This window comes from Myotis daubentonii, chromosome 13, assembly GCF_963259705.1.
Source record: "Myotis daubentonii chromosome 13, mMyoDau2.1, whole genome shotgun sequence".
NCBI classification, from domain to species: domain Eukaryota; kingdom Metazoa; phylum Chordata; class Mammalia; order Chiroptera; family Vespertilionidae; genus Myotis; species Myotis daubentonii.
The window spans coordinates 37,565,926-37,579,795 of NC_081852.1; the positions used below are offsets into that span (position 1 = coordinate 37,565,926).

A 13,870-nucleotide genomic window follows, 5' to 3' on the forward strand; every position below is an offset into this window, starting at 1 on the left:
ATCGCCTTGCCACCACTTTGTCAGATATGCGTGCAGTACAACTAGGGCTTTGTGGTTTCCTTCAAGGCAACAGTTTCAACAAACGAAATCTTATGGCACAGGCCCTATTTAAGTATGGAAGATTTTATCTGAAATATGTGATGAAAGACAATGTCAACATAGAAGGAAATAAAAGAGAGGAGATGAAATTAATTTCTTACTTGCAAGAAAGATGAATAATATATTTTTGGAAGTGGCCTTTCATAGTCTCCTTGGGTATAAGTTTCTATGTCTGGGCACAGGGACATTTTCAGCCCTAAACATTCAGCGTAAGAACTGTTGTGTAATTGAATACATGCTCTGTTTTATTCTCCAGTACACATTCTCCTACAGCATTCCAGTGTTCCATCCTCCCCTTTCCTAGGAGAAAGGAAGCGCAGGTGGCAAGCACAGCAGAACGACCAGCCATCTTGGTCACCTTATTTGCCCTTCAGGGGGCAGTGTGCTGTGGATGCTTCCTCCCAGGACCATGTGTTGTACTAAGTTCCCTTCCTTCCTTCCTTCCTTCCTTCCTTCCTTCCTTCATTCCTTCCTTCCTTCCATCTTTCCTTCCTTCCTTCCTTCCTTCCTTCCTTCCTTCCTTCCTTCCTTCCTTCCCTCATCAGACAAATATGTGCCAGACACTGTGCTAGGTGTTGGCATTCGGTAGCCTACAACAGCCACAGTCCTTGCTACATGACGCTTGCAAAGACTGAGACAGATGATTAATTAGAAATGGGGCTGGGTGCTCTCAGTGGAAGTGCAGGATCAAGAGTATGTGTAACTAGGAAACTGACCTCGTCTGGGAGAGTCTAAGAAGTGATGCTGACCCCAAGCCGGAAGAATACATAAAGTGAGCCGTGAACGAGGGACTGGGATGGAGGGAAAAGCTGTAATGAAGGCTGGAGGAAGAGTGGCCAGTTTTCAGGGAAACCCTAAGACTAGAGAGAAGTCTATGGCTTCTGAGCTCAAAGAAGGAGTGCTGTGGAGGGATGGACAGCTAAACACGGCATAATAGCTCTTACTGAGGTTCCTGCCACCTTTTTATAACCCTCTTCCTTGCAACTCTTATCTTATACTGGAGGCGGGTAATTTATTTTAACTTACTCTTGATCTAATTGCAAATCCAAAAGATAACCTAATTATGGAAACTCTCAGCGAGTCTCCCAATAGTAGAAGAAAATCGTAAGTCAGGAAGTGAAATCCAATATAATTAAAAACAAGACCATCAACCTCGGAAAGCCTTAGAAATGTCCTCTAGTAACAACACAAAGGTATGGAACTAGTTCCTCCCTCCAAATAAACCCACTATTATTTTGTTCTGATATTCCCATTATAGATGTAATATATCCAAACATTATTTATTAACTAAACTGCCATAGATCAGTCTAGGACAGTGATGGCGAACCTATGACACATTTTTTTGGTTGATTTTTCTTTGTTAAATGGTATTTAAATATATAAAATAAATATCAAAAATATAAGTCTTTGTTTTACTATGGTTGCAAATATCAAAAAAGTCTATATGTGACACGGCACCAGAGTTAAGTTAGGGTTTTTCAAAATGCTGACACGCTGAGCTCAAAAGGTTCGCCATCACTGGTCTAGGATGCTAATACCTATTTATGGTACATTTTCTATTGTGAAAATGGCTTTCAAGCTCCAAACTGCTGACTCACATTTTGGGCAAGCAATTCATTTCCTAGTTCAGTACCTGTACTTTGTTTTTGAATTGTGATTGGGGGAGGAGTGGGGAGTGGGGAAGATGATGCAAGTTGTGGGGCAGAAAATTCAGGACTATATGAATTTTTTTCTGCCAGGTCTTTTCTTTTTATTCCTCTGCCAGTAGATGATACCTTTTTGCTAATTGTTTTTCAGATGCACAACGAATTTACCATTACCCACATCATCGTGCCAAAGCAGTCTGCAGGCCCAGACTATTGCGACGTGGAGAACGTGGAGGAATTATTCAGTGTTCAGGATCAGCACGGCCTCCTCACTCTGGGATGGATCCATGTACGTTTGCCCTCTGGGTCTCAGTTGTGTGTGTGTGTGTGTGTGTGTGTGTGTGTGTGTGTGTGTTGTTGTTGTTGTTGTTGTTGTTATTTTCCTCCTTGAGGAAATTCAGCTTAATCTAAATAGTCCCAGCCTTTCAATATTTTTCAAGTCCAATAAATGTCATCACATCAAAGCATTTTCTTCAATGTTAAGTCTAAATCTGTCAACTCTGAACCTGGCGAGGGTTATATTGTGCTTTTTTCTACCAGGTTAAAAGAGAGAGAGAGACGTCTGGAAATTATTGACTAGTTTCGATGATTTTTACAGAGCAGAATGGAGGCCTAGTGAGATGTTTAACTAATTTGTCTAGACAATTATTAATGTTCCCTTTCCCTTTAAGAAAATGTTGGAAAATGTTTCTTTTAAACAGGTTTTTGTACATATTAAGTAGGGACCATATATTCCATTGTACCTCCCCTGCAGGCCAATGATGTATAGACTGTATACACAAGCCACAGATTAGGGCCAAAAGGAAGGGGCTGAAAATACTTGTTCCTACCATTCACCAGGCCATCGCAGGAACAAGAATGGGCTTAGGAATGAAAAGATGTGAGTTTAAATTTCAGCTCTGCTAAGAGTTCATTGGCAAGTTACTAACGCAGTCTGAGTATCAGCTTTCCCATCCATGAAACAAGGATCAGAATAACTGACCTAAGGTGATGGTGAGTGTTAGATGTGATGATGTCAGGGAATTCCTTAGCACGTTTTTCTAGGGACTCAGAAAATTGCAGTTGTTGGTTTTGGTGCTAATACTCTACTTTTCTATCCTGAGTGTAATCTCTCGGGGGATATTTTTCCATTCAGTCTCACACATCTGGGCCTGGGGTAGGGACAAGTCATCCTGCCGTTAGGGGGTCCCAGCCCAGATTTCCAGGGCACATCCTGGGACCTTCAAGAGCCCCTGACGAATGATGTGACCATTTTTTACTTGCTTTATAGAGAAGTACTGAACAGGGGCAGGACACACACACACACACACACACACACCTACACACATCCGCACCCACAATGTCACAGAACATTTGGTGTTCTGTAATTCAAGAGAGGAGAGGAGAATTCACCTGTAAATTTCCATGTGCCCTTGGTCAGGACTCTTAACCTCCTTGCTTCCAGGTTCTCTCACGGGCCAGATGGGGCTAATGTAAACCCTCTCTCCCTCACCAGATTTGTGTGAGCTGTAAGCAAGATGCCAGGTTGAAAGCCTTGTGAAGGTATAAACTGCCTCTCAAATACAAGAGATTATTTATAATGAAGAGTTTGCAAAACATTCCCTATGTCTATTTGTTTTACTTAACAGTAAGTAATGTGCCTTACTGTTTGCTTAGAAATTGCTGAATTTAAGGGATTATTTAATGTGATTTTCTGTAACAAAAAAGTATTTTAAAGCAAAAAAAAATTGTAGCAAATAAATTGTAACATAAACTTAGGAAGAATGACAGCCCATTAAATTTGCTTACATCGAAAAGTCAATGCTAGTTTATCTTACAAAACATTTCCCTAATTAGAAATCAGAGTTTTTCCCTGATGTCCTAGGTATCTAATGTATGCAATAATGAAATTGGGTCATTTACATGATGGATTTGGCATAATTCTAGGATTTTGCTTTTTGTTTAGTTCACTATACCAATTTTTACAGTTCAGTGAAAACACTAAAATGCTATATGTCTAAACTTCAGTGATTGTAATGACTTTTTGTGAAGATTTTTATTGGCACAATGATAGGAACAAATTCTCCAGCTAACTTTTTTTTTTTTCAGATGTAAATTGGTCACAGGAAAGAAGGGCTGAATTGGAATCAGACCGATCTGGAGTTGAGTTTAGACTTTTCAGCTTAATGAGCTGTATGACCTTCAGTGTGTTATTAACTCTTCTGCTTAGCTCGGTTTCCTCATTTGTAAAATGGGGGTAATGATAACACTTCTCTCATCTTGTTGTTGTGAGAATTAAATGAGATAATTCATGAAAAGCCATTCGTTCAATTGCAATAATTGACATCTGCTGCTATTGTTACCATCATCGTCATCATTTTTTTTCCATAAAAAAGGTGGGGAAGGGAAGCACCATTCTCCCATGGGTCAGTTGTCCTCATGGAGTAGAAGTGATTCCTCCTGGCAGCAGCAAAGGGCTCAGAATGCCTTATGTGCATTCAGTTTGGAACGAAAAGGACAGGCGGAGTGACTGGTCTACTTGACAGCCTGCTCGCTGCCTCCGGAGCCCTGGAGTTCCTCTGAACACGTCTCACTTTCTCACCGAGGCCTCGATGGCTCTCTGTGTCAAGGGAAGGTTTTCACTGAGACAGGTAACAGTCAGGCCCTCCCACCCATGCCTTCACTAAAGATTTGGGTTTTAAAAAATGAGGTAATTTCCATTCCTCCGTTGATCTCCGTCTTTGCAGACCAAGAGTTACTTTTTTCTTTGCAGAACATGTCTCTTTCTGTAAATTGATATGAATGGATTTTTATCTTCATTCTAGTAAATAAAGTAGAAAGGAATTTTTAAATCTTACATCTCTTGAACAAGCTATTGTTCTACATAATGGCATGAAGCTGTTTCTATGAGCCCATGCCCGTTAGTGATGACAACGTTAAATGAACGCCAGCGAATGGTTTTGATTCCTTTCTATGTGCTAGTGGCTGTGCTAAGCATTTCACATGGATTGTCTCATTTAATTTTCATAATCCCATGAAGAAAAGATTAGCCTTGTGTTAGTGTCGAGGAAATGGGCATGGGGAAGTTAAGGAATCTCCTCGCTGTTCTACAGCTAGTGGAGGAGGCCAGACCCAGGCAGTGCATGCCAAGGTCCTGGGTTTCATGATGTAAATGGTCACATTCCTTTGTTGAGGGTAATTGGGTTGACTGTGAATTTTAAAATCATTGTGGCTGCATGGGTTTTTCATATCCAAGTATGAACCTCTGATTTGTCTCTCATAAATACGTGTGTATATAAGCCCCAAATCTGGAAGATAATTCCTTTACTTTTTAATCTCTTCCTTCTCGTCATGTGCATATTTATTGGCTGTGCAAGATGAGTCCCAAACACCTTGAACAACCTGAAGAGTTCCGTTCTCCCATTGGTCGGGAATGGCGATCCACATAGGGGTAACAGCCACCATGTGGGGAATTCATTGAAAACGTTCCTTTTGTGTCCAGGGTTTTGTGTAAAGTACCTCTGGGTTTCCAGCCACAGCTCTCCTCCTGACCAGCTGTGTGACCACAGGCAAATTACTTAAAGGAACCTCGGGATCCCTGTGTGGAAAAGTGAGATAATAATAGAGGTGTCTCCTTAGATCAGTTGTGATGATTCATTTCCAGTTCTGTCTTTTCCAATAAGCAGAACGGACATGAACACACCCAAGAAACTCTTCTCAAAGTCATAGTTTTTCCAAAGGTGCAAACAGGGAAGGTATATGTCAGCAGACACTTTAAGAAGTTTATATCTGGTTAATGATGGTGAAAAAGAAATAGCAAATAACTAGAGTTTTCTCTTCCCATGGTCTGTGGCCTTGGCTAAGACTCAGCTACCCCATAAGATGGTCCTCTTCTCTTTCCGTAGACACATCCAACCCAAACGGCTTTCTTATCCAGTGTCGATCTTCATACTCACTGTTCCTATCAGCTCATGTTGCCAGAGGCGATTGCCATTGTGTGTTCACCAAAGCATAACGAGTAAGTGAATGAGTACCTGTACCTGTAAGTGGAGGGGCTCCAGTGAGGCTGGGACTGGGGCTGCTGGGTTCAAGTGTGTCCCCTCCAAAAGGCAGACACACCATGCCCTTGAGGGAAAAGATTGGTGGCAGCCAGTTCCCATGTCTCTTTAGCTCTAGAGTCTTGCTTTTCAAGGTCCTTTTCAGTGGGAGAATTGCTGGTTCTCTTTCTCCAGTTAACATGACCTTGAAGTGGATAAATAAATTGGATGTTATCATTCCAGTTTATCATTTGAGATGTTAGTTCTCCTGTGTTATTTCCTGTTGTAGGAAAATGTCCAGCCTTCATTTAATTACCTCCAAAACCTTTCTAGGTTTGGGAGACGACTATTATTATAGAGTGATTATAAGCACAGGACTCATGTCAAGTTATATAGGAATCCAGTCTCCACCCTCAATTGGTGTGTTTAGCAGGATGTCTGACCACCGTGAGGCTGGGCCATTTCATCCCTGACACCTGCCCATCACAGGTTGATGTGAGCATGAAACTCAAGATGACAGTCTACGTAAAGGGCTTAGCATCTGCCACCCACAGTCTCCTCCAGGGAGGCCTCCGTGTTTCCGTTGTGGTCTCCCCAGCAGGTCAGCTGCCTCTTGCCTGGGACAATCTTGCAGGTGTTTGGAGTTCGCACTGGCCCCTCCAGTGTTTCTCACTTCTAGGCCAGTCATCGTAAGATTGGTTCAAAAAGTCACCGTGGAATTCCTAGTTTGTGGTGCCTTCCTCCTTCCCATTTGAGGAATATGCTTGTGCCATTCAAATAAAGCATCAGGAAAGCCCAGACGATCCTTAATTTTTGTACCTTTCCTTCACCCTGAAACTCAGCACTGGCATCTTCCGGCTCACCAGTGCTGGCATGCTCGAGGTCTCCACCTGTAAGAAGAAGGGCTTTCATCCGCACACCAAGGAACCAAGGCTGTTCAGCGTGAGTAGACACTGTTGGATATTTGATTTTAAACAATATATTTTTATTGATTTCAGAGAGGGAGAGAGAGAAACATCGATGATGAGAGAGAATCATTGATCGGCTGCCTCCTGCACGCCCCACACTGGGGATCGAGCCCGCAACCTGGGCGTGTGCCCTGACCAGGAATCGAACTGTGGCCTCCTGGTTCATAGGTCAAAGGTCAACCACTGAACCATGTCGAACAGGCACAGATATTTACTTTTTTACCTCCTCACTTTTTTTAGTAGTATAATATGGGATAAAACATTGTAGTACTTAGTTTGGAGTTTTCTTATCTAGAGCATTAATTATTCTTTGTAATTTGTCCTGACTATTATTTTACTTACTAGCCCATGTCACCTTTCCGTTTATGAATCTGTGTGATACTTAAATACAGTTTTCTTCATATTCCAAGTAAGCAAACAATTCTTAAATAAAATGATATCGAATGTCTCATGAATTATTTCCACATAATGTAATTTTTTTTTCATAGCAGTAACTTCTTAGTTATCGTTGTATAGCCCAAAAGAAACATTATCTGGCTACAGCTTTTCTTTCTAACTGATTCCTTGGTGGTTCTCTGGCGGTAACATCTGAGAAACATTAGTTTGAAGTTAATATTTATTTAAAATAAAAATTACTTGGCAGCCTCTGTAAATATTTTCTTTTTGTTGAAAATGGTTACACATGATTACATTTGTTCTTATTGGAAATATTTTTTTCAAATTAGGAACATTTTTAAATTAGGAAATTCATATTCCCTCTAAAGAGAATTTTGTTAACATTATGATCTAAAGACAATTTTTTCTCTCCTAGGTATGCAAACATGTGTTGGTAAAAGACATAAAAATAATCGTGCTGGATCTGAGGTGATATGTTCTGAAGATTAGCACCATCACCACCAGATACCTGCCCATGGACATGTGGTCCCTGGATTTTCTTAAGATGTTTCCAGAAGTGACTGATATTTTATATTTATACATTTTAGACCAGAAAGTTTGATATTTATTGCTCTTGTGCATTTGGAAGTTTTCTTTTTGGGTTGCTCTGTCTCAAGAGTGGTCACAATGATGTTAAATCAATATATCCATTAATGGACCCAACTACTATGACCAGATAATAAATTATGCTGCAAACTATAATATGACCAGTATTTAAAGAGGTCTCTGCATATGTTTTCAGAGCATTAGATGTTTTTCTGTATTTTTTCTCATTCCTATGAAATATAATCCCAAACAAGGAATTCTGAGTAGCAGGTGGTCTCCAAGCCAGGCCATCTGCTTCCACAACCTTTCCCTGTGCTAGGAGATGAGCTGATCCCATATGTGAGAAGAAATGTGGCTGTATATGGGTTTCATATGCTAAGAAATTGAGGATAACAGCATTCAGGGAAGAGTGGGTTGTCTATGGAGCTGGACATGCAAAGTTAATTTGCCCTTAGCTGGTGGTGTCCGTAGACTCAAAGCCCCATGCATAGAGCAAGCCACACTCTAGTTCTATAGTCTAGGATCTGAAACTTCCAGGTCCACAGTTGTCATAAGGAAGAAACAAGCCACTGAGCTACCCATAGCAGGCTCTTCATGCGTGAGAACCGGAGCAGAATCTGGGTGGCACAGTCCTAGTATTAGGGAGTAGACCAGTGGGGTAGGAATGCTACCTTGTCCACACACAGAGTGCAGGGAATACCCCTCTTTATAAAACAGAAATCATTGAACTTCCTGGTGGGCGCTAGTACATGCAAACAAGGTCATGTAGGCAACTCAGATATAAAGCCAGGAGGAGAGCGAAGGCTGGGAAAGCTGTGGTTGGCATACAAGACATTGACTGTGAAACCTTAAAATTGTTTACTCAAATTAGTCACTGTCTGGCTGGGTCCTGGATGTAACAGTGGAATGATGGTGAATCTGCAATCTTGAGTCTGAAGAAGATGCTGAAAATTCCTCCACAGCTTTTGCAGAGGGAAAAGCATTTACAGATTGCTCAAGAAATAAGCTCCATTATGTTTCCTGCTCATATAAAGGCTGATGAATAAGAAAAAGAAAACAAGCAACTGGCTGACATTTGTTCTATTCCTGACTTTAGGCAAGGTTTCCTTACCAACAGAAATGAAGTGTGTGTGTTATTGATTTACCAGTCTCCTGTCAGCAATAAAATGTGTTACCTATCCAAGTTTTGCCTAGGGAAATACATCATTTTTAATTTGTTTCATTAGAAAAATAACTTACTGAGGTGAAATTCACAGAAGATAAAATTCAGTGACATTTAAGATATTCACAATGTTGTGTAACCACCACTTTTCCCAGCCATTGGTAACCAATCCGCATTCTGTCTCTATGGATTTATCTATTCTGGATATTTCCTATAACTGGAACCATACAATATGTGAATTTTTGCATCTAGCTTCTTTCACTCAAATGTAACTTTTTTGAATGTTCATCCACACTGTACCATGTATCGTCAGCACTTTGTTTTGTTTTTTTAGGGCTCAGTAATACCCCATTGTATGTATATACACAATTTGTTATACACAATTCATCGAGGGATGGAGGTGTGTGCTGATTTTACCTTTTGGCTCTTGTGAATAGTGCTGCTATGAACATGTGTGTAATGTACTTGTTTCAGTATCTGTTTTTAATCCTTTTGGGTATATATTTAGGAATAGAATTGCAGGGTCATGTGTAACCGTATGTTAACTTTTTTATGCCAACGTGTTTCCCACAGCAGCTGAACCATTTTACACAATATATAAGGGTTTCCATTTCTCCACATCTACAACAGCACTATTTTTTAAAAAAATGATAGTGCTCTTAGGTGTGAAGTGGTATCTCATTGTGATTTAGAGCGATATGTTATGAAGTTCTTTTAAGTCAAATTTTTGACAGTCAAATCAGAGTTGGTGAAGATGCCGAAGAGTGCTGCAGCCCACTCTCATGACGCTCTGATTGTTGTGGAACTCCGGTCCTAGGCCTTCTGCACATTGGAACTGTGTGCAGAGGCAGAACTTTATTTTATCAGGGATGGTCAACTCTTTTGACTGGGTAGGATTAGAAAAACAAAAGAGAGAATGAACAGCAAGAGCCCCCAGTAACAGCACTCTAAAATACTACTCTGCTTTCCACTGAACTCAAGGCTTACGCATTTGGAAGGGAGAAGACTGACTACTTTGGAACATATACCTGAAATCACAAACCTTTTTTAAGAACAAGGGTTCGTTCTAAATGTGTAGGATAGGATTCACCTGCGTAATATATTTTTTGCTGAGTAGATGAAGCCATTTTTGTAAAAAAAAGAATGAAATTAAATGATTTTAGGCCATTTCTTAAGGAGTTTCAGGCTGTAGAATATGCAGAGAGATCTAAGGAGGGGAGAAAATAATTGATACAACGAAAGGACAGAGGAATGAGGCTCAAACTAGATACGGAGGGGACGAAATAGAAAGCATGATCTAAGAATATGAAAAGAATATCTTTTGATTTGGTGTGTCTACAGTGCCACACATTTTTCTCCAAGACCAGGAAATCTGCTTAAGAACAGTGAACTTGAGGTCTCTGAAAAACTGTATTAACTACACTGTAGGAGCTTGTTCTACCAGTGGCTGTCCTTGAAGGTAGCATATGTTTACAGACCTAATCAGGAGAGTCGTAATCATTTCTATTCCCTTTAGTCTTTAAGGAGCATGAAGTGACTACACAAAGAACATTCTAGAATAGCTGTAGCTATCAGAAACAAATATGAATGAGAGGTAGTGTTTGAATGTTCATTTCCCAGATGCATTTCTGAAAATGAGATAAAGAATTTAACCTGCAAGATGAAATGCTTGAGAATGGCAAATGAATCAGAGATACCAAATTTCTCACTGGAAATTTCCCTAATTGCTTGTAATTGGTGTCTGATTTCAAGACAGACATTTCATAGAGGAAATGTTATGAATTCTACTTTGGAAAATTATAGTCAAGTCATAGTTGCATTTTTAAAGTCTATGTGTGATCCAGTTTTGGGGGTTCTCCTTCCAGTTCCACATCTGCAGCACACTCTCCCACTTCTGGGCCTCTGTCCTGAACACAGTCCATCCTCTACCCGAACCTCAACCCCTTTGCTTCTCCCCTTGTTTTCCTAGTTAACTCAGTCTTGTCTGTCTATCTATCGTCTATCTATCTATCCGTCTATCTATCTATTCTATTCAATATTATTTTGTATTAGTTTCAGGCATGCCATATAGTGGTTAGACAGTGATGTCCTTTACACAGTGGTCCCCCAATATTTCAAGCACCCACCTGCCCCCCTACATAGTTCTTACAATACTATTGACTATATTCCCTATGCTATAATCTACATTCCTCAGACTGCTCTGTGTCATAAATCCTATTAAAGAGACTCACACTCAGCTGACTGCACAAACGATGCTGCACTGACAACCGAGAATTATTCACTTTTTAAAAAAAAATTAGTAGCACTTTCTCCCATCTATCTGCTCACAACAAAGGCTGTGTGATGTGAGTCAGTCTTACTACAAAACCACGTCATCCTCGGAGGTTGCAGATGCCTATTGTGGGAAAATTGATGGTCATAGAAGAAGGCTGTTTTGCTATTGTTAGGGGAGAGAAGAGATTCAGGAAGCAGCCAGGTCTACACGCTGCCGGTTTTATCTCTTCTGGAAATTCACGCGAGGCTCATCAATGAGACTGCCACTTGTTCAGCCCTTCAAGTCACTGGGCATCTTATATCATCAAGGGGAGGAGTCACTGGTTTATGATGGAAGAAGGTGCGCAGGCACTGCAGCTGGGTGCTCGCAAGGAAAGGACATTTCACCAAGGCACATTCATTGGGTGTTTCTGGTTTTCCTGATTTCTGCCTCTGGCCGTGCCTGCTTGGGATTCTTTGAGAGACTGCCAAGCACCCATTCCTTTACCAGAGAATTCGCGCCCTCTAGTGGTAAACGTCAAGTACAGCAGTACACGGACCTTTTTACTTTAGTAAAACCTGAAGTGATGATGGGAATGGTTGGTGCTTTTGCTTAAACTATGAAAGTGGTCTGTTGCAAGTATCTATACACAAATCCTTCACTTTAAGTCTAGTGGGTTTGAAGTTTCCTCGCCCGATAAGCATACATTTGCAGCTGGAAAATTTCCCTCAATCATAGCATGTTACAGTGGTTCTAGAATTTTGATGTGCTAAAGATTCACCAGAGAAATATGATTAAAAGTCAGGTCCTTAGCCTCAGCTCCAGAGGTTCTAGTTCAGCTTTGGGTGTAGCCCAGGAATCTGACCGCTTAAAATGAGCCCCTCCTAAGCTTGACCTGTGTGGCCTGTTCTTTGAGAAATGCTGGCCTAATGGCTGAGTATGGGTGGGGAAGCAAGCTCAAGTATGACATTAGGTATATTCCTTAACCACTCCTAGCTTCTGTTGCTCCATCTGTAGAAAGGCAGTAAGAATACCTAGCCCATTGGGCTGCTGTAGGACAAAATGAGGTCCTAATTTAAAGGGCTTGAGACTTTGCTAACATCTCTCAAACAAGTTACTGCTGGTGACAGCATGCCCCAAACCTATCAATGAAAGGCCCAAGACCTGGTACTAGCACCAACCTGCCTTGCTTCACAGCTGGGCCTTGCCTGGGCACCTCCAAGCCCAATAAAAAAGGGGGGGGCTTGGTACAGGATCTGGTCATGACAGGTAGCCAGCTCTTACTATTTGTAGTATCAATCCTAATTTACTCAAACCATAGGCCAGAGCAGACCAGGGAAGCTTGGATGTCTAGACTAAACGAGCATTAAATCTTAGGCCCCAAGATCTCTACAGTGAGATGCTGCCATAGACAGAGACCCCTCCCTCCCAGGGACAAGCAGTGGCTACACACAGAAGGACCAGTAGCTCCCTGCCAGGAAGCCTCTTATGATGCTAAGCTGCCTGGGTGGAAAAGCTCTTTGAGACAAAGACCATTAAGGACAGAAAAGGTGTTGTTATACATCTTTGCACCTCCCCGGTCAGATGGGTAAAATAGAAGTTGAAGGTGGCAGTTCTATTCCTTCATCTATAAAATGAGCATGACAATAATATTTTCACCATACAGTTATGAAGAACAAATAAATGAGGTTATGTGTAAAATCCTTTGTATGATGATTTCCTGTGGTCCTTGGAAAGTATTGTCATCTGTCGCATCCCTTCTGGTGTAACTGTGTCTTTAGTATCTTCCAGAGACAGATACTGATCTGGAGAAGGGAAACAGATGCTCCGGATGTGTGATGAGATTTTAGAACCATGTTTCTTAATGGTTTTTTTAATCCATTTCCTCTAATAAACTTAAAGTCATATCTTCTTTTAATATATATTTATTAAGTTTAATATGTTGTATATTAAAAGTCATATTTGTGTGTATGTATAAACATATAGGGTGTCCCCACAAAATGTATACACACTTTAAAAACTGATAACTCACTTAATTTTCACTCCTTTTCAGGTTTAACTGATTTGAAATAATGGGTGAAGCCAGACTAAGCTTTGAACAAAGAAAATTTATCCTAAAGTGCCACTAGACTATTTTTGATGGGGATACATAAAAGATAAAGTTTATGGTATTAAAGCAGCAACAGTTGATGAATTGAGAGCCCACAATTACCAAACAAAATGAGTCATGGATGTTTGCAATTCCATTGCTTTTTGCATTATCAGCAGTGCCTGGACCAGAACGGTCATCGATTTGAAAACAGGCGTTGACAAAAAAAAAAAAAAAAAGACTAATTTCTGTAGATTATTTTAAATTTTGAAAATGAACTGTATATTAATAACCACTGGCTTTATAATCATTCAAAGTGTGTATACATGTTTTGGGGACACCCTGTATATACGAATGTATGTATACACACACACACACACACACACCCTTTAGGCTAACTGAAGTTTTGTTAAGTTTTTGAAAAATATATTCTTTTTTATTTCAGAGAGGAAGAGAGAGAAACATGAATGATGAGAGAGAATCATCGATCGGCTGCCTCCCAGGAATCAAACCGTGACCTCCTGGTTCATAGGCCACGCCAGCGGGGTTATGCTAACTGAGGTTTAAACAGAGCAAAATAATATAATTACTCAGCAAGTTGTAAAATCAGTGTGGATTATCCTATTGACACATTTTAATCTACGTTTATATCTAT

At 40.5% G+C, this 13,870-nt stretch overlaps 1 protein-coding gene across 8 annotated transcripts in view; it reads left to right on the forward strand.

Moving 5' to 3' along the window:
• The window catches only part of STAMBPL1 (STAM binding protein like 1), a 50,547-nt gene extending 42,681 nt beyond the window's left edge, over nucleotides 1–7,866 (forward strand). For 7 of the 8 annotated variants that reach the window (XM_059662764.1, XM_059662762.1, XM_059662768.1 and 4 more), the window contains 4 exons: nucleotides 1,897–2,034; nucleotides 5,630–5,742; nucleotides 6,604–6,703; nucleotides 7,541–7,866. In XM_059662764.1, coding sequence (XP_059518747.1) covers nucleotides 1,897–2,034; nucleotides 5,630–5,742; nucleotides 6,604–6,703; nucleotides 7,541–7,597 — 408 coding nt within the window. In that variant the 3' untranslated portion in view covers nucleotides 7,598–7,866. Of the gene's footprint in view, nucleotides 1–1,896; nucleotides 2,035–3,240; nucleotides 3,373–5,629; nucleotides 5,743–6,603; nucleotides 6,704–7,540 lie in introns of those variants that run through there. The other variant, XR_009448380.1, reaches the window with a different exon arrangement.
• Nucleotides 7,867–13,870: the final 6,004 nt, after the last annotated feature.